We start from the raw sequence: 27760 nt of genomic DNA, 5'->3' as shown, positions 1-27760 counted from the left end.
GAGGGCGTGGGCGAGGGTGGGAGAGGGTGGGGGGCGGTGGGATGCAGGGCCGGGGCGGGACCTGGCCCGGCGCGGCGAGGGGAGGAGTCATGAGGGGGACTCCCATCTTCTCTTCCGCGGGCTCCGTCTCGGAGGCGGGGCACCTGGGCGAGGAGCGGCCCAGAGCGCTGGAGTTGCTGCCGCCGCCGCCGCCGCCGCCGCCGCCACCGCCACCGCCGCCGCCGCCGGGCGCCTGGCGCTCCCCTCTTCAGTGGGGCGCTGGGTGCAGTAGCCGCCAGCGGAACATGGCGCCGTGGACATTCTGGCGCTGCTGCCAGCGCAGCGTGGGCTGGGTGCCGGTGCTCTTCATCACCTTCGTGGTCGTCTGGTCCTACTATGCGTACGTGGTGGAGCTGTGCGTGTGTGAGTACCAGGCGGGGGCCGGGGCCGGGCGGAAGGCCGGGCCTCTGCGCCCCGCCGGCCTGCGTCTGCCCTTGCCGGGCCACGGGGGTCCGGCCCAGGCCCGGGGGGAAGCAGGCCGTGGCGCTCGTGGCTTTGTCACGGTGGTGCGGCGCGGCCCGGCGCGGCCTGGCCTTCGGGCGTACGCTACACCCCGCGCAGAGCCGCGCTGCCCGGGCCGAGGTCCGAGCAGAGCAAGGCGGTGATAGCGTCCTGGGGTCTGCGGTCCCCCGCGGGCGTCTCGTTCTCCTAAGGTGGAATGCTTTGAGACGGGTTGTCCTCGAACGGAGGAGATGAGCCTCGTAGAAGTTGTGTGTGTATACGTGTGTACGTGCGCGCGCGTGTTGCATTCTTTGCTTTGTTAATGTTTTAAAATAAAGAAATCTGTTCCTCTTAGATTGCCTTAACAGCGTGAGAAGAAAAGCGTGTTACCTGAAGAGCCGGCTGGTGGGTGGGGGAAGGCAGGTGGTCTTTTCGTTGTCGCGTGCTGACCGCAGGTTAGCCATAGAAGACAGATGAGCGCCCGCTTCTGATGTTTGGTGGCACTGACCCATTTTCAAGTTCATTTCTTTCAAGTCTGAATCCAGTAACTTATACAAAATGTTATGTTAACACCGAAAGAACGAGATGACCTGTAGGCTGATTCTCTTTTTATCTTGGCTATGTATTATGGAGGTTTATATTTCTTTCATCCTCAGATTTTAAGGTTTTGTTTTATTTTCATGACTGCCAATTCAGTTTCTCACCAGCTTCCCTGGAGTAAGAAAGGAGTAACACCACAGTACACTTCAAAGATTTAAGATACAGATTTGAATACATAGCCGTTGAGATTGAAGGAAATTGGTTGTCCTCAAAACATTGTTTGAGGGCTCCTGCTTTGTTTGTGATAGTGATTGGTTGCTCTGCCTTAAGTTAATTGTTCATAGGCTTTGAGTGTGCAGCTATTTTAGGGTTATTCTAGCTTTCCACTTCTGTGTAGATCTGCTCATATTTATACCAATTCTTCCTGTCAGTTGAGGACCAAATGGTAAGTGGTGTTTGTAAAAGCAGTCCCTTGGTATCCCAGAACGATCTAGTTTTAGTCTCCAGGTCACTGTTCTCTAAAGGACCCTTGTTATATACACTTTTAAAAAAAAAAAAAAGAGCCACCAGAGGTATATGGATACTGATAGTATGAAATGAAAAGTAGTTTACCACCCACTCCACTTGCAAGTGGCAGAATCTGGACTTCTCCAGTTGTGGGTGGCTCTGGATTTGTACAACTGTCAAAGACTTGGTTAAAACAGTTCTGCACATGAAAGAGAATGCTTTGGCTCAGAAGGTTTGAGGAGAGGTTTTCAAATGAAAATAATCACCTTCAAGAAAATTATATTGTACCTATAGGATATTTAATTTTAAAGAAAACTATCCCAGCAAATAGGCCCAGAATAAATTAGTTGTGGAATACATTTCCACATAATAGTGGAGTTAATCTGTTGAATGTTATTGAATAATATTTGAATCAATGAAAATTGACTAGATTTAGGTATTTCTTGAAGCTGCTTCCAAAAAATGATAGTGATCATAGGATTCTCATCAGTTCATGATGGTACTTGATTTTATTTACTCTGAAGTGGGTATTTATTACAAAAGTTGTATCAGTCTTATTTAATTCTTATTTAATTTGGAAGACTGTTCCTACCCTATCTTAATTACACAGTGGTTTTGAAATAAAGCTTCTGAAGAAACACTAAAAATGTGTGTTTATGTTGAAATTGCACAGCCTAACCTATAGAAAGTTTTTGTCAAAAAAAATCAAAAGGTGAGGTTAAACCTAAGGGAAATGAATATGAATACGGAAGTGCTGTGTGCTAGTGGAGATGGAGGGGACATTTTATTCATTCTTTCCTTTAATCCTCATATCTCGGAGCATAGGTATCTTCTACAGATGTAGGAAATGAGACTCTGAGCAAATAGGTCCTTGTTAGAGCACACAGTTATTGAGTGGCTATTGCACTGTTATCCACATCTTTACACTATACATGTAACTTGTAGTGAGTCACTGAAACTGTAATTGTTTGTTCCATGATTGGAGGTGGATAATAGGTGGGGTTAAGTAGTTCCCCTTTTTGGAGATCATGACTTCAGTTAGGCATTAGGCCCATCCTTTAGAGATCATACCCCAGGATTTCATTAAATTAAAACATTCTGCACCAATTAAGGCCCAATGCTTGACAGAATTTTAAAATATTCAGTAGTAAAAGGTCTTATATAGGGCCTTCACTTAATAATTCTAAGTTATCTGAGGTTAACTAGGGAAAATTTGGAAGTCTGCAGTATTACTGGACTGTATGAATCAGCATAAAGATTCATTCACTTTCTTTTCTTTTTTTTTTTAAAGGTTTTATTTATTTATTTGACAGAGATCACAAATAGAGAGGCAGGCAAAGAGGGGGAAGCAGGCTCGCCGCTGAGCAGAGAGCTGAATGCAGGGGCTCAGATCCCAGGACCTTGGGATCATGACCCAAGCCAAAGGCAGAGGCTTTAACCCACTGAGCCACCCAGGCACCCCAAGGCTCTTTCACTTTCATAATAAAAGTATCCTTTAAGCTACTTTTATATGTTTATCTTTTCATAACACAGATTTTTATTTTCTCCCGAGATTGCTATTGAAACATACAAATTTATGGGTGGATTGATCAACTTTTACACTTTGGTCAAGATGGTTATTTTGGAGGAAAGTGCTAAATTCAGGGTTTTGTTTTTGTTTTTGTTTTAAGACTTTATTTAGGGGCGCCTGGGTGGCTCAGTGGGTTAAGCCTCTGCCATCTGCCCAGGTTATGATCCCAGGGTCCTGGGATCGAGCCCCACATCGGGCTCTCTGCTCGGCAGGGACCCTGCTTCCCCCTCTCTCTCTGCCTGCTTCTCTGCCTGCTTGTGATCTCTCTCTCTCTGTCGGATAAATAAATAAAATCTTAATATATATAAAAAAAAAGACTTTATTTATATATTTGACAGACGGAGATCACAAGAAGGCAGAGAAGCAGGCAGAGAGAGAGGAGGAAGCAGGCTCCTTGCCAAGCAGAGAGCCCGATGCAGGGCTCAATCCCAGTATCCTGGGATCATGACCTGAGCTGAAGGCAGAGGCTTTAACCCACTGAGCCACCCAGGCGCCCCTCGGGTTTTTATCAGGACATCTTGTTCAGGTTATTTAGAGTTGTCAGTAGATATGTACCTCTTATTTGACATGTAGAGGATCTTAGAGCCCAAAAGATTTTAGAGATGATCTAATTCATTTATTTTACTTCTGAGAAAACTGTTGTGTGAAGGAGTTATGTGGTTTGCCTATGGATGGATATGCCTCATCTCTTCAGAGAGACATATGTAGAGTAGAAGTATGACCACTGAGGCCATATAGCTAATATTCCTGTGTCTCCTTCATAATTTCTTCAAATTTAGAATGAGACAGGATAAATAGCTTAAATATCAACATTGAGCACAGTGTCTTGCCAGAGTTGATTCCAGTGTTTTTTATTGGTTTCAAAACAACCAGCTTTTGATATCATTGATTTTTTTTTTAAGATTTTAAGATTTTATTTATTTATTTATTTATTTTAAAGATTTTATTTATTTATTTGACAGAGAGAGATCACAAGTAGACAGGCAGGCAGAGAGAGAGAGAGAGGGAAGCAGGCTCCCTGCCGAGCAGAGAGCCTGATACGGGACTCGATCCCAGGACCCTGAGATCATGACCTGAGCCGAAGGCAGCGGCTTAACCCACTGAGCCACCGAGGCGCCCAAGATTTTATTTATTTAACAGAGAGAGACAGCAAGAGAAGGAACACAAGCAGGGGGAGTGGAAGAGGGAGATGCAGGCTTTCTGCTGAGCCAGGAGCCCAATATGGGGCTGGTATTATAACTGGAGCCTAAGGCAGATGCTTAACAACTGAGCCACTCAAGTGTCCCTCATTGATTCTTCGCTATTATTTTGTTTTCCTTTTTACTGATTTCTTGTCTGATAATTATTGTTCCTTTCCTTCTTTTACTTTGGGTTTAATTTACTCTTCTTCTAGTTTCTTTTTTTTTTTTTTAAGATTATTTTTCTTTGACAGAGAGAGAGATCACAAGTAGGCAGAGCAGTGGGCAGAGAGAGAGAGGGGAAAGCAGGCTCCCCGCTGAGCAGGGAGCCTGACATGGGGCTCCATCCCAGGATCCTGAGACCATGACCCGAGCCAAAGGCAGAGGCTTTACCCACTGAGCCACCCAGGCGCCCCTTTTTCTAGTTTCTTAATGTGGAAACTGAAGTCACAGATTTTAGTCCTTTCTTGTGTTTAGTCCTACAAATTTACTCATAAATACAGCTTTATTCACATTCCATCAGTATTTACATGTTTTTTAGTTTCATTCAATTAAAATTATTTTCTAAATTCATTTTTCTAATGAATTTAGAATTTCTAAAATATTTCTAAATTCATTATCTCATCTTTGACCCATGGATTATTTTAGTAGTATGCTAATTTGCAGTTATCTGAGGATTTTCCAGATACCATTTTGGTACTGATTTTGAATTTAATTCTATGTGGTCAGATACGTTGCATGACTTGAGTCCTTTAAATGAGTAAGTTTTTTGTTAAAGATTTTATTTGACAGAGACACAGCAAGAGAGGAAACACAAGTAGGGAGAGGAGGAGAGGGAGAAGCAGGCCTGCCAAGCATGGAGCCCAATCATGACCTGAGCCAAAGGCAGACACTTAACAGCTGAGCCACCTAGGCACCCCTAAATTTTAAATGAGTACATTTGAAAGGACTTGTTTGACAGCCTGAAATGTGGTCTGTAGTAGAAGCATTTCATGTGTATTTGAGAAAAATATATTCTGTTGTATTCAGCAATGTATTTTGCTGTTTGTTGTTGGGTAGAGTTTCTGTTATGTCATAATGTGCCATAGATGTCAAGGCAAGTTGGATGACAGTGTTGTTCAAATTTCCTATGTTCTTGATGATTTTCTTTTCTTTTTTAGGATTTTATTTATTTATTTATTTATTATTTATTTATTTGGGAGAGCATGAACAGGGGGTGAAGTGGCAGGGGGGAAGGGGCAGAGAGAGAGGGAGAAGCAGTCTCCCCCAAAGCAGGGAGCCTGATGCAGGGGTCAGTCCCAGGACCCCGGGATCATGACCTGAGCCAAAGGCAGATGCTTAACTAACTTGAGCCACCCAGGCATCTTGCTGATTTTCTGTTTGTTCTATCGATCAATTTTTGAGAGAGGTATGATTATAATTATGGAGTTGTGTCTTTCTCTTTGTAGTTCTGTCAGTTTTTGCTTCATGCATTTTGTAGCTCTGCAATTAAGTACTTACAATGTTTAGGATAATAGTGTTCTCTTGGTGAATTGACCCTTTGTCATTATGAAATGACTTTCTTATCTCTGGTGATATTATTTGCTTTGAAATCTAGTTTGGCAGATATTAACATGTCCACTAATCTTCCTTTTGATTACTGTTAGCATGGAAGGTCTTTCTCTGTCCTTTTATTTTAACTTGTTTATATCTTTATATTTAAAATGCATTTCTTGGGGCACCTGGGTGGCTCAATCAATTAAGCATCCAAATGTTGGTCTCAGCTCAGGTCTTGATCTCAGGGTTGTGAGTTCAGCCCTATATTAAGCTCAAGCTGGGCATGGAGCCTACTTAAAAACAAAAGCAAAAAACAACATAAAAATTATAAAATATTAATAACTCTCTACTTAATAAATAAATTCAGTTGGTAATTCAAAAAACTTTTTTTTGTTGTTCAGGATAACAGCAGGCCCTGGTTGCTTCACAGACAGATTTTTCAAACATTTAATAGAAAAAAACTCATAAGCAGCCTATAGTTAGGTCTTGCTTTTTAAATTCAATCTGAAAATCTATGGCTTTTTTTCCCTTTTTTTTTTTGTTTTTGTTTATTGAGTTATAATTGACATATAACATATTAGTTTCAAGTGTACAACACAGTAATTTAATTCATAAATATACTTGGCATAATTAAATAAAATAATCACCACAATAAGTCTGGTTAACATCCATTAACCACACATAGTTTCATGTTTTTTTTCCTTGTGTTGAAAACTTTGAAGATTTACTCTCAGCAACTTTCAAATATACAACTGTATTATCAATTATAGCATAATCTCTTTTAATGGAGGTGTTTTGACCATTTACATTTAATGTAATTATTGATAAAATTAGGTTTTATGATTCTGTTTTCTCACCTTTATTGGCTTACTAGTTGTAACTCTGTTATTTTAGTGATTTACTTTAGAGTTTATAGATTACATCTTTAATTTATCATAATCTACCTTCAAGTAATATACTACTTCACATATAGTACCTTATAAAAGCACTTTTCCAATTCTTCCCTCCAAGTCTTATATGCTAATTATTATGCATTTTTTATATTATAAAGCTCACTATATTGCTATTTGTTTAAACCATTTGTTATCTTTTTAAAAGATTTAAATAATATGAAAACAAATCTTATATATTTACTTATGTTGTTACCATTTCTGGTACTTTTCTTTTTTTATAGATACAGATTTCCTTCTCATGTCATTTCCCTCTGCCTGAGGGCTTTCTTTAACATTTATTATAAGGCATGTCAGTTGGTGATGAATTATTTCAGCTTTTGTATGTTTATACACATTTTTATATTACCTTTAAAAAAAAACTTTATAATGTATAATTCACATACCATAAAATTCACTCATTTGAGATATACAGTGCAGTAGTTTTCAGTGAACTTACAAAGTTGTGCTGTTACAATACCATTCATTTTTAGAACATTTCAGTCACCTTTATCAGATCCCTCATGCCTAATAATGATTAATTCGTATTCCCAGCCCCAGGCAACGTCTAATCTGTGTTCTGTATCTGTATGCCTTTCTTGGGCATCTCATGTACATGGAGTCATACAGTAAATGGTCTTTCATGTTTGGTGTCTTTCACATGTTTTTGAGGTTTCTCTGTGTTGTAGCATGCATTGGTATTTCTCCCCTTATTCTCTACTTCACATCTATTTTGTATTTTTATGTTCATAAAATATATTTATAGCTTTACTTAAGAATCTTATTTCTAGGGGCTCCTGGGTGGCTAGTTATTAGGCTTCTGCCTTCAGCTCAGTTCATGATCCCAGGGTTCTGGGATCCAGACCCGCATTGGGCTCCCTGCTCAGCAGGAGGCCTGCCTCTCCCTCTCCCACTTGTATTCCCTCTCTTGCTGTCTCTCTCTGTCAAATAAATAAATAAAATCTTTTTAAAAAATCTATTATTTTTAGTAAGCCTCCACAAACCATTCATGCGCTGAATTAGAATGTAAATAATAATTATGTACTATTTTGTTATATCACATTTAAGTATTTGAAAAATCCTTCTTCTAAGATTTCAGTATGTTTGGGTCTTGCTCATCTTTGCATCTACTAGAGAGTCTAATTCCTAAAAACATTCAATTAATAGGTGTTGAATTGAATAGAATCATACAGTCATAAACTCACTTGTGAGTTTGAAATGTTAGAACAAACATCCACAATAACAGTATTAAATTATGATTACCAGACATGTATTTCAATAGTCTTCAGGGTTAAAGACTAGATGATCTTGCTTATTGGTTATGGAGTCTTTGTTTTGGATAATGAAACAGTGATTCTTTGAAATTGTACTGATACTATTTAGAAAAGAAAAATCTGGTTCCCTATATCTCATCCCCAGTGTTTGACATAATTATAGGAAAAATTAAGATGTGAATTAGGATATTGTTAAAAAACCTTCTTATTTTGTTATTTCCTATCTGTGTTTCAGATGTTGGAGTATAGTAATTTTCTATATAACTTGCCTTTGAAAGCTATAGTGCCCTGTAAACCCTTCAATTGCATTCTATAATTATCCCAGCCTTCTTTCCTTTTTTTTTTTTTTTTTTTTCCTAAAGAACAGATATTTTTCTTTTGACTGCTGGTGAATTAACCTGTTCTTATATTATTTTCTTTTGATACCAGAAAGCAAACTGGTCTGAGAGAGCTCTATAAATATATATCCAAAAAACCCAACCCAAGTGAACAAAAAGAGCTTTTATATTTTCTTCCATATAAACTGAACCCTCTTTGGGTCTTCACTATTTCTTATAAGACAAAAATTTATGCAGGAAAAGGGGCTGGACAAGTTAGAAACCATGGCAGATTATTTGGAAGAAGACCATTTTGTCCTAGTGATACAAATAAAGGTTTCCTTTTCCCCTGGCCTCTTCTAATTTGTGGTGAAGATATAGCATGCTAAACTCCAGATTAAGCCTCTATTTGATATCTTTACTTGGATTTCTAATAGGCATCTCAGACTTACCATGTCCAAAACAAAAACTCCTGAATTATTTTTCTCTTTTCCCACCCCCGCCCCACTACCTCCTACTCCATCCAACTCAGTAAATTAGTTTCATCCTCCTAGTTTCTTGGTTGAAAAATCTTCCCATTACCAATTAATCAAGAAATCCTGGCATTAAATCCAGCTTCTCACCACCACCACGACAACTATATTCATTCAAGCCACTATAATCTCTGTCTTGTGGCGCAGACTGAGAAACATAACCACAATAGTTTGTACTTCCTCCCATCAAGACAGGAAGTCTTTTTGCCCACCCAGTGAATCTGAGTTGGTCTTGTACTTGCTTTGATCAATAGAATGTGATGGAAGTTATGGGTGAGATCTGGAGCCTAGGCCTTAAGATATAGCATGGAGCTTTGGCCTTAACTCTTTTGAAACCGGTTGCTATGTAAGGGAGTCCAGATAGACATACGGAGAGAGACGCCCAGCTAAGACGAGCTAAGTGCCAAAGCCCCTTATATGTGAATGAGGCCATCTTAGAGTCTCCTGCCCCAGTTGTGCTGCCATTTGACTACAGCTAGTAGAAAAACAGTCCAGCTTATCATAGCCTGAACTGCTGACCCAGACAATTACAGGAAATAATACTTGGTGGTTGTTTAAAGTCACTGAGCTGTGGGTGGTTATCACATTATATCATTGTAGTACTATAGTCTTATATTTTGTTTCTCCTTCCCCATTCCACCCTCATCCTCACCCTGTACCCCTTCCATAGAGCAGCCAGAATAGTTCCCTTTAAAATCAGTACCAGATTGGTCATTCCTCTTCTGAAAACCTTGGCTGGCTTCCTGTCTTCTTCAGTGGAACACCTAAAGTGCTTACCATGGCCTCCTCCCCTCATTACTTCTCTGACATAATTTCCTCTCCAGTCTTCCTTTGTTTCTACAGTTGTCACAATGGTCTCTTGGCTATATTTTAATATTTGTTGAATGATCTTCATAAATTATTTAACCTCTCTGAACTTGTTCCCGTGCTATAAAATGAAATAATACCTGTCTTACAAAATAAAGTTTTTAGCAGAGTAGGCTTTCAAATATTACTGGAGATGGGAAGAAGATTTAAATGGCCACTAGCATATTTTTTCTTGCCTTTTTTTTTTTTTTTGGTCCTTTATTTGGTAGGAGTTTTCTTTGTTTCTTTATTTTTAATTCCTAGTTTGTTTTTAAATCTTCCCTCCCCATCTTTAGTGAGTGAAAGCATATTCTCATGCAGTCTTTTTTTTTTTTTTAAGTATATTCTTAATTGGCTGTATTTGGAGATCATATTGCAAAAGCATGTGCCTATTTTGCATGAGCTGCTGGTTGTGTTCAGATTATGTGTGTGGGAGAGTATGTTGTTTGAGGGAGGGAGGGCTTCACATGATGTGGGACTTTAAGAAGATTAACACCTGACACTATTCTTATAAGCATATAAGCTACACAGATTTAGGTATTGCTGAAATATGCAGCACATCATCTTAAGCAGATGGACACCTACACTTAACTGAAATAGTAGGTCGCAAATAATGGTGATTATAGTTTTATGGAGAATAGATTTCTCAAAATAGAGATCCATATTCCTTGATGCTAAAGATTATTTAAAATTGTTTTTATTTTTGTTTTTTATTTTTTAAAAGATTTTATTTGTTTGAGAGAGAGAGTGAATGAGAGAGAGTGTGAGTGGGGGCGTGGGGAAGCCGGGTTGGGCAAAGGGGAGGGAGAAGCAGACTCTCCGCTGTGTAGGGAGCCCCATATGGGGCTTGAGCCCAGGACCCTGAGACTGTGACCCGACTGAAGGCAGATGCCTAACCAACTGAGCCACCCAAGCAGCCCTAAAATTGTTTTTAAAACATTTCTGTTTTCTGTGTTTTCTCACTCTTTCCCATGCTTCATTATACTTATTAATGTGGACTTAGGCCCACCCAATTGAAATCATAGGAGGAGTAATTTTTATTAACATACTAATTGAACAACATGTAAAAATAAATATGAGCTTATTAACTGTGAAGTCTTCAGGGAAGCTTTTGAAACATTATTGTTTAAATTACATGAAAAGGATATCATCAGCACCTGATGGAAATAATAACACCAAAATGTTATTGCATATGTTGATTGGATACGTTACTAGTGTGAATTTATACTGTTTTTTTTTTTCTTCTTCTTCTTCTTCTTGTGTGGTTCTTATTTTTCTGTGAATAACTCATATACTTTTTATAAGTATTTAAAAAGGAGAAGTGGGGGTCATGGCTATGACAAATACCATGTGCACATATGCAGTAGCTTCCTAACAGTATATTGTGTCCCTCCCGAAAATGCAGCAAGAATCTTAAAATCCAAGACAAGATTATTACACCTCTCTACAGCACCCTCCAGTGGCTTTCCTCTTTGCTCATAATGAAATCCATAGTTCTTTCTGTAGTCTCTAAAGCCCTAAATATACTCTGATCTGCCACTAATTTTGATTCATCTCTTCCTTTGCCAACTATGCTACAGTCAACAGGCCACCTTGCTTTTCCTCTATCAGGCTATGCATGGTCCCACTCAAGGACCTCTGTACTTCCTTCTCTTTCTGCTAGGGATGGTTACCTCTCAGATTCCACATGGCTAGTTCTCTCCACCTAGATTTCTTTTAAAATACTCAACTGTCAGAGAGGCTTTTCCAACTATGCCATGTAAATAAAATAAGTACTTCCTCTTTCACTTTTCTCCCTACCCTGCTTTGTGCTTACGGTGTTCTGGGTGCTGTATTTGACACTAGGAATACAAAGATGTATAAATGTGCATGGTCAAGTGCATTTAGACTTCATATAGTAGTCCCTATTTTTAATATTATAGTGTTCATTTGCATAATACATTTTATTTTTAAATTCCAGTGTAATTAACATATAGTGTTATATTAGTTTCAGGTGTACAATATAGTGATTCAACAGTTCCATGTATTACATCATCAAGATAAGTGTACTCTTAATCCCCTTTGTTGATTTCACCCATCCCCCCCCCACCCACTTCACCTCTGGTAACTATCAGTTTGTTCTCTGTAGTTAAGAGATAGTTTTTCGGTTTGTCTCCCTGCCCCGCTTTGTTCATTTGTTTTGTTTCTTAAATTCCACATACGAGTAAAACCATATGGTATTTTTCTTTCACTGGCTGGCTTATTTCATTTAGCACTATAATTTGTAGATCCATTCTTCTTGTTGTAAATGGCGAGATTTCATTCTTCTTTATGCCTGAATAATATTCTGTTGTAAATATATATCACATCTTCTTTATCTGTTCATCTGTTGACACTTGGGCTGCTTCTGTACTTTGGCTATTGTAAATAATGCTGCAATAAACAAGAGTGCATATATCCCTCCAAATTAGTGTTCTCATGTTTTTTGAGTGAATACCCAGCAGTGTGATTCCTGGATCATAGAGTGGTTCTATTTTTAATTTTTTGAGGAACCTCCATACTGTCTTCCCTGGGGGCTGCACCAGTTTGCATTCCCACCAACAGTGTACAAAGGTTCCTTTTTCTCTGCATCCTCACCAACACTTGTTGTTTCTTGAGTTTTTTGTTTTAGCCACTCTGAGGTGCAAGGTGATATCTCATTGTGGTTTTTATTTGCATTTCCCTGATGATGAATGATGTTAAGCATATTTTTGTGTGTCTGTTGGTCTGTTCATGTCTTTTTCCCATTTTTAATTGCACTATGTGATTTTTTGGTGTCGAGTTATAGAAGTTCTTTATATATTTTGGATACTAACTTGTTATTGGATATGTCATGCACGAACATCTCGCATTCAGTAGGTTGTCTTTTAGTTTTGTTGGTTGTTTCCTTTGCTGTGCAGAAGCTTTTTATTTTGATGAAGTCCTATTAGTTAATAGTTTATTTTTGCTTTTGTTTCCCTTGCCTCAGGAGACCTATCTAGTAAGAAGTTGCTATGGCCAATGTCAAAGAGGTTTACTGCCTGTGCTCTCTTCTAGGATTTTTACGGTTTCAGGTCTCAGCATTTATGTCTTTAATTCAGTTTGAGTTTATTTCTGTTTATGATGAAATAAAGTGGTCTAGGTGCATTCTTTTGCGTGTGGCCATCCAGCTTTTCCAATACCATTTGCTGGATGGATTATTTCCCATTGGATATTCTTCTCTGCTTTGTTAAAGATTAATTGGCCAAATAATAATGAGTTTATTTCTGGAATCTGTATTTTTTTCCATTGATTGATGTGTCTGTTTTTAGGCCAGTACTATATTGTTTTGATCACTACAGCTTTGTAATGTAACTTGAAGTCTGGAATTCTGATACCTCCAGTTTTGTTTTTTTGTTGTTTTTTTTTTTTAGATATTTTATTTATTTATTTGACAGACAGAGATCACAAGTAGGCAGAGGCAGGCAGAGAGAGAGGAAGGGAAGCAGGCTCCCCGCTGAGCAGAGAGCCTGATGCGGGGCTCAATCCCAGGACCCTGGGATCATGACCTGAGCCGAAGGCAGAGGCTTTAACCCACTGAGCCACCCAGGTGCCCCCAGTTTTGTTTTTCTTTTTCAAGATTATTTTGGCTATTTAGGATCTTTTGTAGTTCCTTCCGTACAAATTTTAGGATTGTTTGTTCTAGCTCTGTGAAAAATGCCCTTGATATTTTGATAGGGGTTGCATTAAATGCGTAGATGGCTTTGAGTAATATAGACTTTTTTTTTTTTAGATTTTTTATTTATTTTTTGACAGAGGGAGCCACAGTGAGAGAGGGAACACAAGCAGAGGGAATAGGAGAGGGAGAAGCAGGCTTCCTGATGAGCAGGGAGCCTGACAGGGAGCAGGGAGTCCGATGCGGGGCTCGATCCCAGGACCTGGGATCATGACCTGAGCTGAAGGCAGACACTTAATGACTGAGCCACCCAGGAGTCCCTGATATAGACATCTTAACAATATTTGTTCTTTTGACCCATGAGCATGGAATGTCTTTGCATTTCTCTTTGTGTCATCTTCCATTTCTTTCTTCAGTGTTTAATAGTTTTCAGAGTACAAGTCTTTAGTTAAGTGTATTCCTAAGTATTTAACGCATATTACAAGTTTTAAGAAGCCCTGCTGTAACTATCTAAATCTGCTTAACCTAGTACTTTTCTAAACTTTTTTTTTGCCATGATATTCTTTTTTTCCATGAAATACCTATTTAAATCCTTTTAGATTTAGACAGTTGTTGATCTTTGGGAACAAAGCTCCCAATAGTGGTGTTGGGGAGGAATGGAGAGCAGACCAGTTCTGAAGGGACTGTGCCTCTGAAAAAAGTGATGTTACCAGTAGATATGAGGGGTAACAGCTGCTTTCTTCTACTTATCTTTTGTTATTTAATTCATCATTATTTCTATAGATGGAAGAAAAATCATTATTTCTATAGATGACAAAAAGGTACTTGAAAAATCCCAACATCTATTCCTAATTTTTAAGAGTCTTAATAAAATAGGAACAAGTGCTTTTGAACAAAATTGCGCACACACAAAATACTTGATCAGTTTCCACTAAAACCAGAAACAAAAGATGCTTATTACCATGGCCATTGCTGTGTAACATTTGTACTGTATTAACAAAATCAATTACCATATTCAATCAAGAGAAAATAATTAGAAACGTAGGAAGGAAAGGGAGGAGGAAAGCCATTTCTGTGTATAGATTATGTGATAGTATATCTTGAAAGCCAAGAGGATCAGTAATAAACAGAATACCTAAACAAAAAGGATTGAGTAAAATTAACAGACAAAAACCAGGATATAAAATTAGCAAACAAAAACCAGTACTTTCTATATATACATAATAAAATGTTTGAAAACATGGTGGAAGAAAAGTCTCTGTTTCCAGTAACATCAAAAAGATAAAAATACTTAAAAATAAACTTAAGAAATATGCTAGATCTATAAGAGGAAAACATTCTTGAAAAACACAAATGTAAATTTGAACAAATAGAAAGACCTTGCATATTTCATGTTCATGGATAGAATAACTCAACATTACAAAGATTTCTCTTCTCCCCAAGTATAAAGTATAAATGAGTTCTATTCCCAATAAGTTTTCTTTTTTTTCTGGCACTAGAATTTGATGCTAAAAGTCATAGGGAAAAATAAACAGGAAAGAATCAGGAAACCTCTGAAAAAGAAGAGTCAGAAAGGGGGCAAACGTTACCCTACCACATTTTAAACCACAAAATCTGTGTAATTAAAACTGTTGGGGGCTTATGAGAACTGTCTACTTTCTGTTCAGTTTTGCTCCAAACCTAAAACTTCTCTGAAAAATAAAGTCTGTTACAAAAACAATTGTATGTTATGGTGTGTGGACAGACATATGGCCAATGGAACAGAACAGAATGTCCAGAATTAGTAATTATAGAAATGTAAAACTTGGTAAATGTAGCATCTCAAATATAGAGGAACAGATGGAAAACTGAATAGATATTTGGTGAGAGATAAAATCAGGTCCATACCTCATATGATATTCTAAGAATAAACTACAAATTGATAAAATCTTATTTTTTCTTCTTTTATTTTAAACTTTTAAAATAATTTCAGGGGCACCTGGGTGGCTCAGTGGGTTAAGCCTCTGCTTTCGGCTCAGGTCATGATCTCAGGGTCCTGGGATGGAGCCCTGCATCAGGCGCTCTGCTCAGCAGGGAGTCTGCTTCTCCCTCTCCTTCTGCTGCTCTGCCTGCTTGTGCTCTCTGTGGGGAGCCTGCTTCTCCCTCTCGTTCTGCCTGCTTTTCTGCCTACTTGTGACCTTTCTGTCAGATAAATAAATAAAATCTTTAAAAAACGAAATAAAATAATTTCAGACTTTTGAAAAATAGTACGAAGACTTTTCATATATCCTTCACCCTGATTCCCTAACATTATTTGTATACGTTCTTTGTCATTCATTCTCTCTCTCAAACAGTTTGAGATTAAATTGCAGATATAATGTTCCTTTACCAATAAATACCTCCGTGGTATTTCCTAAGAACAAGAATGTCTGTCAGTTCAAGCTTCTGTAAAAGAATACCACAGACCAGGTAGCTTATAAACAACAGAAACTTATTTCTCACAGTCCTGGAATCTGGGAAGTCCCACATTAGGGCACCAGCAGATTTGTTGTCTGGTGAGGGCCCGCTTCCTGGTTCTTAGATGGCCATCTTTTCACTGTAACATCACGTGGCAGAAGGGACTGGGGATCTCTCTGAGGTCTCTTAAAAGGGCACTAATCCCATTCATGAAGGCTTCACCTTCAGGATCTCATCACTTCCCAAAGGCCCCATCTTCAATACCATCACATTGGGCATTAGGATTTAACATATGAATTTTGGAAGAGGACACAAACATTCAGTCTATAACAGAGAACATTTTCTTATATGATCAAAGTACAATTATCATAATCAAGAAATTAGCATTGGTAAAATACTACTCTAATCTGTAAGCCTTATTCAGACTTTACCAGTTGCCCCACTAATCCCTTCTGCTCCACAGTCCAGCCTGTGATCACACACTGCAGTTAGTTATCATGCCTCTTTAGTGTCCTTTAATCCAAAAGCGTTCCTCATTGTTGCCTTCTCTCTTGTGACCATAACAATTTTGAAGAGTACAGGCTTCTTCTGTAAAATGTCGTTCAAATTAGGTTTGTCTGATGCTTCCTCGTGATTAGATTCAAAGTATACATTTTTAGCAAAAATACCACAAAAGTAATGCTCCATCATTGAATGTACCATTTCTAGGACTGTTAACTTTAGTCACCACTTCAGGTGGTATCCGCCAAGTTTCTCCATTCTGCAAAGGTATGATTTTTTCTTTGTAATTATTAAGTATTTTGGTAGACTCAGATGCACCACACAGATCCTTCAAGGAAGGACTTGCTGCTCAGTTGTGGCAAGTATGGTCAGTGGACAGCTTTTAGCTGTTAGCTCTTTCAACATGACTAACTTTCCCCCAAGGTCACACCCTTCCTGTGCCAGCCCGCATTCAGTGCCTGAGTGAGAAGGGGCCTGGCTGCTTTAGAGCTCTCTGCAAGTTGGCCAAGATTTTGATAAGCCTGCACTGCAGTTAGATTTCCCTTTAGTACATAGCTCATACCCCAAACTCTCTCAGCATCTGATTCCAGAGAACCCAACCTGAGACAAGTGTCTTTGTGGGGAAATACTTTGAGACTCCGTAAATCTGTTCCTGATTACTTGAACTTACTCTTTTTAGCATCTATTGAGGATTCTTGCTTGAAACATTATTATTTGGGTTGTCAAATGGTAATTTTTCTAATTCTATGATTTTGTCTATATTTTATAGTTAGAATTCCACTGTAAGGAAGAGCTTTCCCTCCTCTTCAGTCATTCATTTACATCTGCATGCTGTTGTGGATTCTATTTTTTATGGATTATGATCTATCATTTATTGCTCAAATTGTCCCAGATTTGGCCAGTAGGAGCCCCTTCAGTTTGGTTTCTGTATCCTTTTGACATGTTCCTATCATTTATTCCTTCCTTACTTTCTGGTACCACCAGATTTTTCAGGCTTATCTGATACTTTTCCCATACTGCAATCTGCAATTTCAAAATGGACTACATATGCATGTAAAAAATAAAGTCATTCAAATACTACAAAGAAACATGGGTGGATGATCTTATAACCAGGGAGTGAGGAAAGCCCAACAGAAAAAATGGAAAAGTGACATAAACAATTCACAAAAACAACAAGAAAGAATATCTCCTAAAACACATGAAAATATGCTTACTCTCCTGTAGAAGATGCAAAGTAAAATTACCCCGAATTGGAATTACATTCCAAACAAAATGTTTGGAAGCACTTTATTGGATAGACGATGGAGAAACAGGCAGTCTGATGCATTGCTGTAGGAGTATAAAATGGTAGAACTTCTATAACAGGGATTTGGGAAAACCAGGCAGATTAACTTTTGGTCCAGTAATTTCACATTAGGAATCTACACTGAGAATAAACTTCCACAAATAAACAACACATGCATAAGGTTATTCATTGCTACATTGTTTATAGCAGTAGAGATTGGAGATGACCCAAATGTCTATCAATAGAGGCCTGATTATATAACCGGAACACCCACACAATGGAGTACTGTGCAGTGCTTTAAAACACAGTGATTGTCTCTATGAACTAGTGTGCAGTAATGTCTAAAGTGTGGTGAGAAAAGCAAGGTTTGGAATAGGTATATAAAGGAAGAAATTAGAAATATTTTATTTAATACATTTATTTACTTTGCAGAAAGAAATAGGATAAAGCAAACTAATAAAAATGATTACCTGGGGTGAGAAGATAAGAAAGGAAAGCTAGGCCTTTCGAGTACCTTTTTATAGTTTTGACTTTTAAACCATTTATACTTTTTACATATTCAAAAAATATATAAAACAGGAGGAAAAGCAAACTGTAAAATTTGGAATCATGAAACAAATGAACTTAATTTTATGTGAAGTTGGTACTATACACAGAGGAAAGAATTATTTCAAGTGACTTTTGAATATCGTACTCCTTAGTGGGATACAGTTTAAAGCCAAAACAAAACAAAATTTTAAAACTGCAAAGAAAACTTAAACTGGTATGCAGTGTTTAAACTATTTTAGGTATACTTTAGGATAACTAAATAAGTAAATTAATTAGGAACTAAGATTTTCATTGTATGTAAATGCAAAAAGATACAAATATAATGCCTAAGAAAGAGAGACTTTATAATGTTCTATTTGAATTGGAAGTATCAATGTGAATATAAATAGGTATATAATACTATTATTGTCATCCCAAAGGCCTTAAAAGCAGTGAAACTCCAGTAGCTATGAGCACCCCTGATATTCAGTGGTTGGTTTCTAAATATCATTAAGAAGAAGGAAATGCAGGGCACCTTCTTTGGCTCAGCCCGTAGAACACATGACTCTTGATATTGGAGTCATGAGTTCAAGCCCCACACTGGAAGTAGAGCCTACTTTAAAAAAACAAAAAAACATTCAATGCCCTTGGAGAAATGGCTAATTTCAGATATGGAGGTGGGGAAAAATATAAAGTGAGCCTGGGATATCTTGTGCTAGACAGCAGGGAAGTGCTCCAAGACTTAATGGAGTTGATTCAGGAGGATACAGGAGTCAGTTGAAAGAGCAATGACCAAAGATGAGATATTAGAAAGAATGAGTGTAGGGTGCCTGGTGGCTCAGTCATTTAAGCATCTGCCTTCGGCTCAGGTCATGATCCTAGGGTCCTGGGATCGAGTCCTACATTGGGTTCCCTGTTCAGCAGGGAGTCTGCTTCTCCTTCTGATCCTCCCCACCTCATGCTTGCTCGCTCTCTGTAATAAATAAATAAAATCTTTATTAAAAAAAAAAATGAGGGGCGCCTGGGTGGCTCAGTGGGTTAAAGCCTCTGCCTTCGGCTCAGGTCATGATCTCAGAGTCCTGGGATCAAGCCCCACATTGGGCTCTCTGCTCAGCAGGGAGCCTGCTTCCTCCTCTCTCTCTGCTTGCCTCTCTGCCTACTTGTAATCTCTGTCAAATAAATAAATAAAATCTTAAAAAAATTTTTTAAAAAGAATGAGTGTAGTTGATAATGCACATTAGATAAATAAAAATCCATACGTTTCCCTATTGATATTCAAAAACAAACATTTAAATTTATTTGCTAAGAGTGGAGTTGAATGTTACATCAGCATCCCATTCTGGAAATGGGTAATTAGAGGGAAATAATTAAGTTTTTGTGCTGCCTTTTTAGGAAGCAGTTGAGAGCTCTTTACAGAAGAATGCCAGCTTGAAAATGTAGAAATAAATAATAGAGGGTTTTTCATGGTGATTTTCAAATTATACAAAATAATTAATTCAGGAGGATTATCAGTGGATGCTAAAACCATTGGGTGAAAAGTTTTGGGGGAAGAAGATATTCACATACTGCTGACATTTTACCCCACAAAAAACTTTGATTTTTTTTTTTTTTTTTTGATGATTGTTAAAGTGGAAAATGCACTTTTACAAAGGAGAGACTTGGTGGTCACCACCTTAAGTGACCCAAATGTAGCATCGCTGATAGTGACAAACCTAAATAATGTATCTCCTCATATGCTGAACAGTGCCCAGAATACTTTATATCTGCTTATACTTGAGTATTCTTATCCATTCTCTTCCTCCCACCCTCTAATTACATTCAAGCCTTTAGACTTGGAGTGGAATAATAGGAAAAGGAATTTGGGGTAGGGGTCAGAGGATGAAGTCAAGGACACCAAAAAGAAACAAGACATCTGGCCTGTTCTTTTTTAAAAGGAACTGTCCTGTGAGATTCTAAGAAGGAGATGGTAATGGTGCATTATTTTTGAGTCTCCCCAAATCACTGCATAAAAACATTCAACAACTTGAGTATCTACAACAAAACCAGTTTGCTAGAGAATGGAAATGAGTTTTAGACAACCAGAGTGACTACAGAGATATCAACTTAACTCTGATATGAACATTAAATATGTATGTTCTTTGAACTTAGACCTATGAGTAATAGTAATAAGGAAGAGAGGCTATAGTTGGTAATGGATATATAATCTAACAAAGTAGCTATAGTATAGCTGTTACAAAATAGACAACAATGTAAAAAATTATTTAAATAATCATATTTTCAGTAATCATAGTGGTCTCATTATCGAGGCTGTTGGGTGGGCAATATGGGATAAAGAAAGTGAATAAAATCTATTACATTATACATACCCATTATTGAAGCAGTAAAAACAAAAAGAAAAAAATGAATGTGGTATTCTAATTCTTCATCCTTTCTGTCCTTGAGAACAGGATTCTCAGTAGTAAGAAAAACAAACAAAAAAACAAAAAAACCATACAATTAAAAGATGAATGATAAAAACTTTGCAAACTTAAATTTGAAATAATAGTATGAACTCATAAGGTGTTTTATCTTAAAAAAAAGTATGTGTTATGCACATACATAGATAGTAAAGGGATTAAAACTATTAATTAACAGATAAATCATTTATGTAGAAAATTCCAGAGAATACACAAAAATACTACTAAAAACTAATAAGTGAATTTAATAGCAAGTTCACAGGATACAAGATCAATAAAACTCTGTTATATTTCTAATAAGAATTAGAAACAAATTTTTTAAACACAATAATCATCAGAAACAACTATTTTAGGGATAAATCTAACAAAATACATACACAGTTTTGTGTATTGATGAGATAAAATCTGAAATGAAGATATACACTGTGTTTATGGAATAGAAAACTGATTATTGTAAAGATGTCAGTTCTTTCCATATTGATCTAGGGAGTCAACACAATCCCAGATGAAATCCCAGCAGGCATTTTTTTTTTTTTTAAAGGAAATCAGTAAGATAAGTTTAGAATTTATATGGAAATATAAAAGACCTAAAATAGCCAAAACACTTTGAAAAAGAGCAAATTGGAGGACTCACACTATCTGATTTCAAGATTTACTAAGAGCTACATGTAATCAAATCCTGTAGTATTTGTAGTATAATAAGAATAGACGTAAACATCAATAGGACAGAACAGAGTTCAGAAATAAACCCTTGCACATATTAGATTAATTTTTAATTAATTTTTGTCAAAAGTCCCAAGGCAATTCAGTAGAGAAAGGAGTTTCAGCTAACAATATTGGAACTATTGGCCATCTATATACAATAAAAGTAATCTCAACCCTTTATACCATATTTTCAAAAATCAGCTTTTAAAATAGATCACATACCTAAATGTAAAACCTCTAAAACTTCTAAAAGGAAACCTGAGCAATTCTTTGTATCTTTTGGTTGGCAGAGATTTCCCAAAAAGGACACAAAATATGAAGCATAAAAGAAAAAATTGATAAATTGGACCTCATTAAAATTAAATTTTCTTTTCCTCAAAACTCAGTGCTAAATAAATGAAAAAACAAAATATGGACTAGAAGGAAATAGTTGCAGAATATATTTGTTAAAGGACCATATCTAGAGTATATAAAGAGCCCACAATTCAATAATAAGGAGATAATGATTAAAAAGTAGCCAACAGGGGCGCCTGGGTGGCTCAGTGGGTTAAAGCCTCTGCCTTCGGCTCAGGTCATGATCCCAGGGTCCTGGGATCGAGCCCCACATCGGGATCTCTGCTCAGCAGGGAGCCTGCTTCCTCCTCTCTCTCTCTCTCTCTGCCTGCCTCTCTGCCTACTTGTGATCTCTGTCTGTCAAATAAATAAATAAAATCTTTAAAAAAAAAAAAAAAGTAGCCAACAATTTCAACATACAACTTCACAAAGAAGAGGTGTAGGGATGGCCAATAAGCTTGTGAAACGATACTCAACATCATTGGTCATTAAGGAAACACAAAATCACAATGAGATATCACTGTATATTTTTTAGAATAGCTAAAAATTTAAAGATCGACAGTTCCAAGTATTGAAAGGATGTGAAGCAACCTGTAACTCATACATTTTTGGTGGGAATGTAAAACAATACAACAACTTGTGAAAAAAGTGTGGCTGTTTCTGATTAAGTTAAACATAGATCCAACAATGTTATATCTATATATTTATCCCAATAATGAAAATATATGTCCACCCAACGGCTTGTGCAGGACTATTTATAATAGGCAAAAAACGAAAGCAAATGCCTTATCAGTTGGTGGATGGCTAAACACGTTGTGGTACCTCCGTACAGTAGAATACTACTCAGCAGTAAGAGAACAATTTGTTAATTAGAATTTCCAGTTCCAGGACAAGTGAATACATACTCTTCCTATTTTTTCTGGTAAGTACAACTAAAACCTTTGGATATTATGCATAAAGCAAACATAAGACAATTTTGACACATGGAAATAGAAAGGCAGATCATCTGGGGACCTTGGTACCTGAGAAATGGTAATGGTGATGAATTCCCTGGGTTTTCTTTTTTGCCTCATATATCCTATCCTGCGTGCTTGAGAAGCTGGCAACCTGGAAACACGAAAGAGCACAGATGAAAAGCCCCAAGAAAGGCTGGTTTTCTTTAGTCAATCAGGAAAGAAGCAACCTATAGCAAGACCAAACTAGAGAGTGACTGCCCTACTTCAGCCAAAAACATTGGAAAAATGGCACTCTGTCCCCACTTTCTCCAACAGAGACTGAGTATGAGCTTAGACTTGCCCCTTGCTCAGCTGTAACAAGGCACACCTCTTGCATCTCCCCACTTTTCTACTGGGGTAGTGTCAGAGAAGGTGAAGACCTAGGCAGTGGGTAAACTTCCATTACCCTCCCCCCGGGCAATAATGCATCCTTCCCCATGTGGTATCAGTGAATGCCTTGTGCAGAGCACTTGTGTAGATCTTGCTCAATTCTTAAGTCTGTCTCTGGAATTTTATCTTTTTAGGTGGCTTTATATATAAAACCAGTTATAATTTCTTTATAGTGATTATGTTTATTGGAAAGCTACTGATTTCAGTATACCACTACCACCTCTTATTTATAATAGTTTTTCAGTTGGTTTTCTTTGACTATAAAGGCATATAGTCTTATCTGCAAGTAGTGATACATTTCCTTCTTTTCCATTTTTATACCACTAATATATTTCTCAGAATTGTGTACCTTGTATAGTGCTTCCCAATCATTTTACAGCATGGCAATATTGAAAATTATATTTTTTAATGTATATTAGCATAAATGGGAAATGCTTTGTGAGGCCAGAGGGGACCAGCCCAGGATCTAACTACTTGTGTTCTGCCAGATGATCTGAGACAGATTGAGAAGAAGCCCTATGCCTCTCTAAAACAATCCTTTAAAAAAAATTCATGAACTTGCTTATTTTATTTCTTAACCATTAGTGGGACTACTTTCTGAGTGTTTCTCATTAAATTTTGCTGGTTTGGGGATTGAAGTAGATATATTTTAGTTTATTAAGGAAGCGTCTGGGTACTCCTCTGTTTTATCAACAGATTTTAGTCAAAAACGGTTATCGAATTAACAAACATTTCTGAAGCATTGCTACTATATGCCAGGCTTTAGAACTAAAACAATGAATAAGGTAAGAGACACTATAGGAAAGAACACAAGTCCAGGTAGATTTGAGCTCAGATATCTGTCTACACTGCATGTACTAGTTCTGTGACCTTAAGCAAGTCATTTAATTATTTTGAGCCTTAGCTTACTTATCTGTCAAGTAGAGCTAATAATAACTGTTAGAGTTGTTAATATTCTTTTAAATAAATTTTTTAAAATATATTTATTTATTTATTTGACAAAGAGATCACAAGGAGCCATAGAGAGAGAGGAAGCTGGCTCCCCGCTGAGCAGAGAGCCCTATGTGGGGCTCGATCACAGGACCCTGAGATCATGACCTGAGCTGAAGGCAGAGGCTTAACCCACTGAGCCACCCAGGCATCCCAGAGTTGTTGTTATTTTAAGAGAGGATTCCACACTTGTGTAGTCCAGTAGGGTGAGACAGACATATTACCAAGTAATTGCACCAAAAAAAAAAAAAAAAAAAAGAGGTGGCATGGTAGAGATGGAAGAATGAACAGTGGCGATATAAATGAGTACTTTGCCTAAAGAGGGACTCAGGACAGTTTTACAGAGGTGACTATTTAAACTGGGCCTTGGAGGATGAGTAGGGGAGGCATAGCACCTATGAAACTGCTTGTTGCATTAAGGAAACTGCCATTTGTTCAGGATAATTAAACCACAGGTGTAGGCAAATGACAGATTGGAGAGAGAGACAGATTGTAGATCATAGGGGGACTATAGTTGCTACCCTGAAGATTTTGAACTTTATTCTGTAAGTGACTGGGAGGTGTTGAAGTGTATTTAGCCATCAGATTTGCTATAATGAGGTGTATTAAGCTTGTAGTTGAAAGTCTCTTTAAAGACCCTTAATCTCACAAAATAAACTGAGGGTTGCTGGGGGTGGAGGGGTAGGGAGAGGGTGGTTGGGTTATGGACATTGGGGAGGGTGTGTGCTATGGTGAGTGCTGTGAAATGTGCAAGCCAGATGATTCACAGACCTGTACCCCTGGGATAAATAATACACTATATGTTAATAAAAATAATTTTTAAAAAAAGTCTCTTTAAGCTATTACGTTTGAGGAGAGCCTGAAATAAGGCAGTGAGACAAATTGAGAGTAGATGACAGATTTGAAGAGCATAGGTAGAATTAACAGGACCTAGAGGCCATTCGGACTATCTGGAGAGAAAGGATAAATAGCAATTCCCAGGGTCTTGGGCTAGGAATAAAAAACACTCTAAAAATTACCTGGATAGGTTCTGTACTTTTTTCTATAGAAAAACACAACTTGTCTTGAATATAAGATTTTACAAAGTTTGGTGAGGTACATCACAGACTGATGACATGAGCACCATAGATGAAAGTCCTATTCATTCTGTAGGGCAATAAGGAAAGAGCTAAAGGAAACCTAACTGTAACCGTATTGATAGACTTAAAATTAACAAGGGTCTGAAAAAATTTTAATGTGATTGCAGTGTTGATAAAAATTTTATGTTTGGCATTTTAGTGTTTTTAGGGTTTTTTAACTGCAATCCTGGATTTGCATTAGTGTTTACATTTTATAACTAAATTTCATTTTTGTGAAAATGATACTAAGAAGAGTAGTCAATCTGAAATAAAATGTATGTACAAAATGTTCTAAAGTATATTATTTATTCACTATTTTTCTTCTATTCTAGTTACCCTCTCTGGAAATGGAGAAAATGGTAAGACACTTTAAGTCTCAATTTAAGTAGAATACTTATGATGTCCTAATTGTGACCCACATGCTTTTTATTTAGTGATGACTATATGTGTTTTTGTTTTCAGAAAGAAAATATGTTTTTAAAGTTAATTAAAAGGAGATCTAGTATTGTGTTTATTCTTATTCAATATATTTTCATTTGTGTTATTTATATAAATTAAAATAGCTGTTATTTTGTAAGGCATCTAGCACCCAAACTTCTCTAATATATTTATGTACATATGTATGCCTTGTATATTCTTCAGAATGCTTGATAGTAGTGATTCAAAGGTTTTTAATACCAGTTCTAGCTAGGGGTTGAGGAGCAGATTTTGTTTCATGATGCCTAAATTTTATCAGTGGTTCTCTTATTTATATATTTGTTAAAAATAGTACATTACTACTCACAGATATTTAACAAAATAACTAGACTGTAAATTTATAAACTGTATTACTAGTTCATTTTGAAAGGGAATTCTACTTTTTGTAAGGACTAGGTAATGAGATAATGCCTAGAGGGAAAAATTCATTGCTCAGAATTTCACCAAGCTAAAAGAAAGTATTAAGCCTGTTGAGATCAAATTTCAAAAATGAAATTTGACTTGAGATATGAAAATCCAGGGGATTTCTAAAACAGTTGAATAGTTAGAAATTATTAATATTTATTCTTATTGGAAATAATTAGGCATTAAGCATGTAAATCTCAAGTTGCCTTTGAATCTGATTTCTCAATTCTAGCCAGGGTTGAGGAGGAATAAATATAGACTCCATCTTGGTAGGATTGATTTTCTCCCTTTAAATCAAAACTGTTTTCTGTATGTGAAAACACATATACAGAAAGCAGAGAATTTCTGAAGTACTTATGAAGGAACATCTAACTTGTCTCATTATTTCTTAGAGCTGTTTTCCCCATGTCTTTCAAAGAGTCTTTTGACAAGGTTGTTTGCTTTTTTGTTTTTTTTTTTAATTCATTTATAGGTGATTTTTTTTTTTTTTATAATTTATTTGACAGACAGAGATCACAAGTAGGCAGAGAGGCAGGCAGAGAGAGAGAGGAAGGAAAGCAGGTTCCCCGCTGAGCAGAGAGCCCAATGCGGGGCTGGATCCCAGGATCCTGGGATCATGACCCGAGCTGAAAGCAGAGGCTTTAACCCACTGAGCCACCCAGGTGCCTCATAGGTGATTTTTTAATCAGATTTTTTGATTTGTAGATTCAGGGTTTTTTTGGCTTTGATTTAATTTGCTTCATTAACTAAGCTTTTATCACTTCTTTTTTTTGTTGTTGATCATAGTATTTTTATTTTGTAATCTATGCTGCACTTTTAGCTATATCCACTTTATTACTTCCTTTTTTTAAGATTTATTTACTTATTTTAGAGAGAGAGAGAGAGAATTGCCTGAGTGGGAGAGGCAGAGAGGGAGGGAGAACCTCAAGTAGATTCCGTGCTCGGCACAGAACCTGACACGGGGCTTGATCCCAGGACTCTGAGATAACAACCCATGCTGAAACCAAGAGTTGTCCTCCCAGCTGACTGTGCCAGGCAGGCACCCCTTTATCTATTATTTCTAACCAGTGGTTTATAGCATATATATGTGATCAGAAGTTTTCTTATTAACATTTCAAATTCATGTAAAAGCAGTATTTCCTGTTATTCTTTACATTATAATTTGATATTTTCCATTGGTTAAGTACTTATTACATTCCAGGCATGATGCTAAGAGATTTATCAGTTGTTTTTTTTTAACTGAGGATTAAGATTTTTTTAAAGCAGACAACCATTTTGTTTTTGGACCTGTGGAGAGCAGAAATACTCTAAAAATATTTTAAATGTCTTAAAAAATATTTTTTAAGTATATTATTTAATATGCTGACCTTAGTTGTAAATAACTAAATGATTAAGAAGTTTAAAGTACCTCAAGGTTACCATTTATCTTGAAGCTCTGCAATAGACTACAGATGAGGATTGACAAACTTGATTGAATATGAGGGCCAGGCAAAAATTTTAAAAAGTGAAGTGAGCTAGGTGAGGATAGTATTGCAAACTCGGTAAATGACCTCAGTGTTCATATAAAAGTAGGAGACTGAGCTCCAGTGTACTTGTCCAAAGGAAGATCAAATGAAGGAATGATATTGAATCCATTAAGTAGACCATGAGATTCACCCTGGAGAGAATGGAGACAGTAGAGCATGCAGATTTTGAGAAGCCAAAATTTTCAATGAGGATGATAATCAGCTTTAGTGGACATGAAAAGAAAGCAAATTTGAAGATAGAAGGAAGTTTTGG

General features: G+C 37.1%; 1 protein-coding gene across 3 annotated transcripts in view; it reads left to right on the top strand.

Moving 5' to 3' along the window:
* The first annotated feature begins 201 nt into the window (after positions 1 to 201).
* The window catches only part of ZDHHC20 (zinc finger DHHC-type palmitoyltransferase 20), a 70991-nt gene continuing 43432 nt past the window's right edge, over positions 202 to 27760 (top strand). For all 3 annotated transcript variants that reach the window (XM_032838238.1, XM_032838237.1, XM_032838239.1), the window contains exons 1-2: positions 202 to 402; positions 25432 to 25458. In XM_032838238.1, coding sequence (XP_032694129.1) covers positions 285 to 402; positions 25432 to 25458 — 145 coding nt within the window. In that variant the 5' untranslated portion in view covers positions 202 to 284. The remainder of the gene's footprint in view (positions 403 to 25431; positions 25459 to 27760) is intronic.

This window comes from Lontra canadensis, unplaced genomic scaffold, assembly GCF_010015895.1.
Source record: "Lontra canadensis isolate GAN:19392208 unplaced genomic scaffold, GSC_riverotter_1.0 scaffold103, whole genome shotgun sequence".
Taxonomy (NCBI): Eukaryota; Metazoa; Chordata; class Mammalia; order Carnivora; family Mustelidae; genus Lontra; species Lontra canadensis.
The sequence above is the reverse complement of the archived record's forward strand: the minus strand, read 5'-3'. Positions and strand labels throughout refer to the sequence as shown.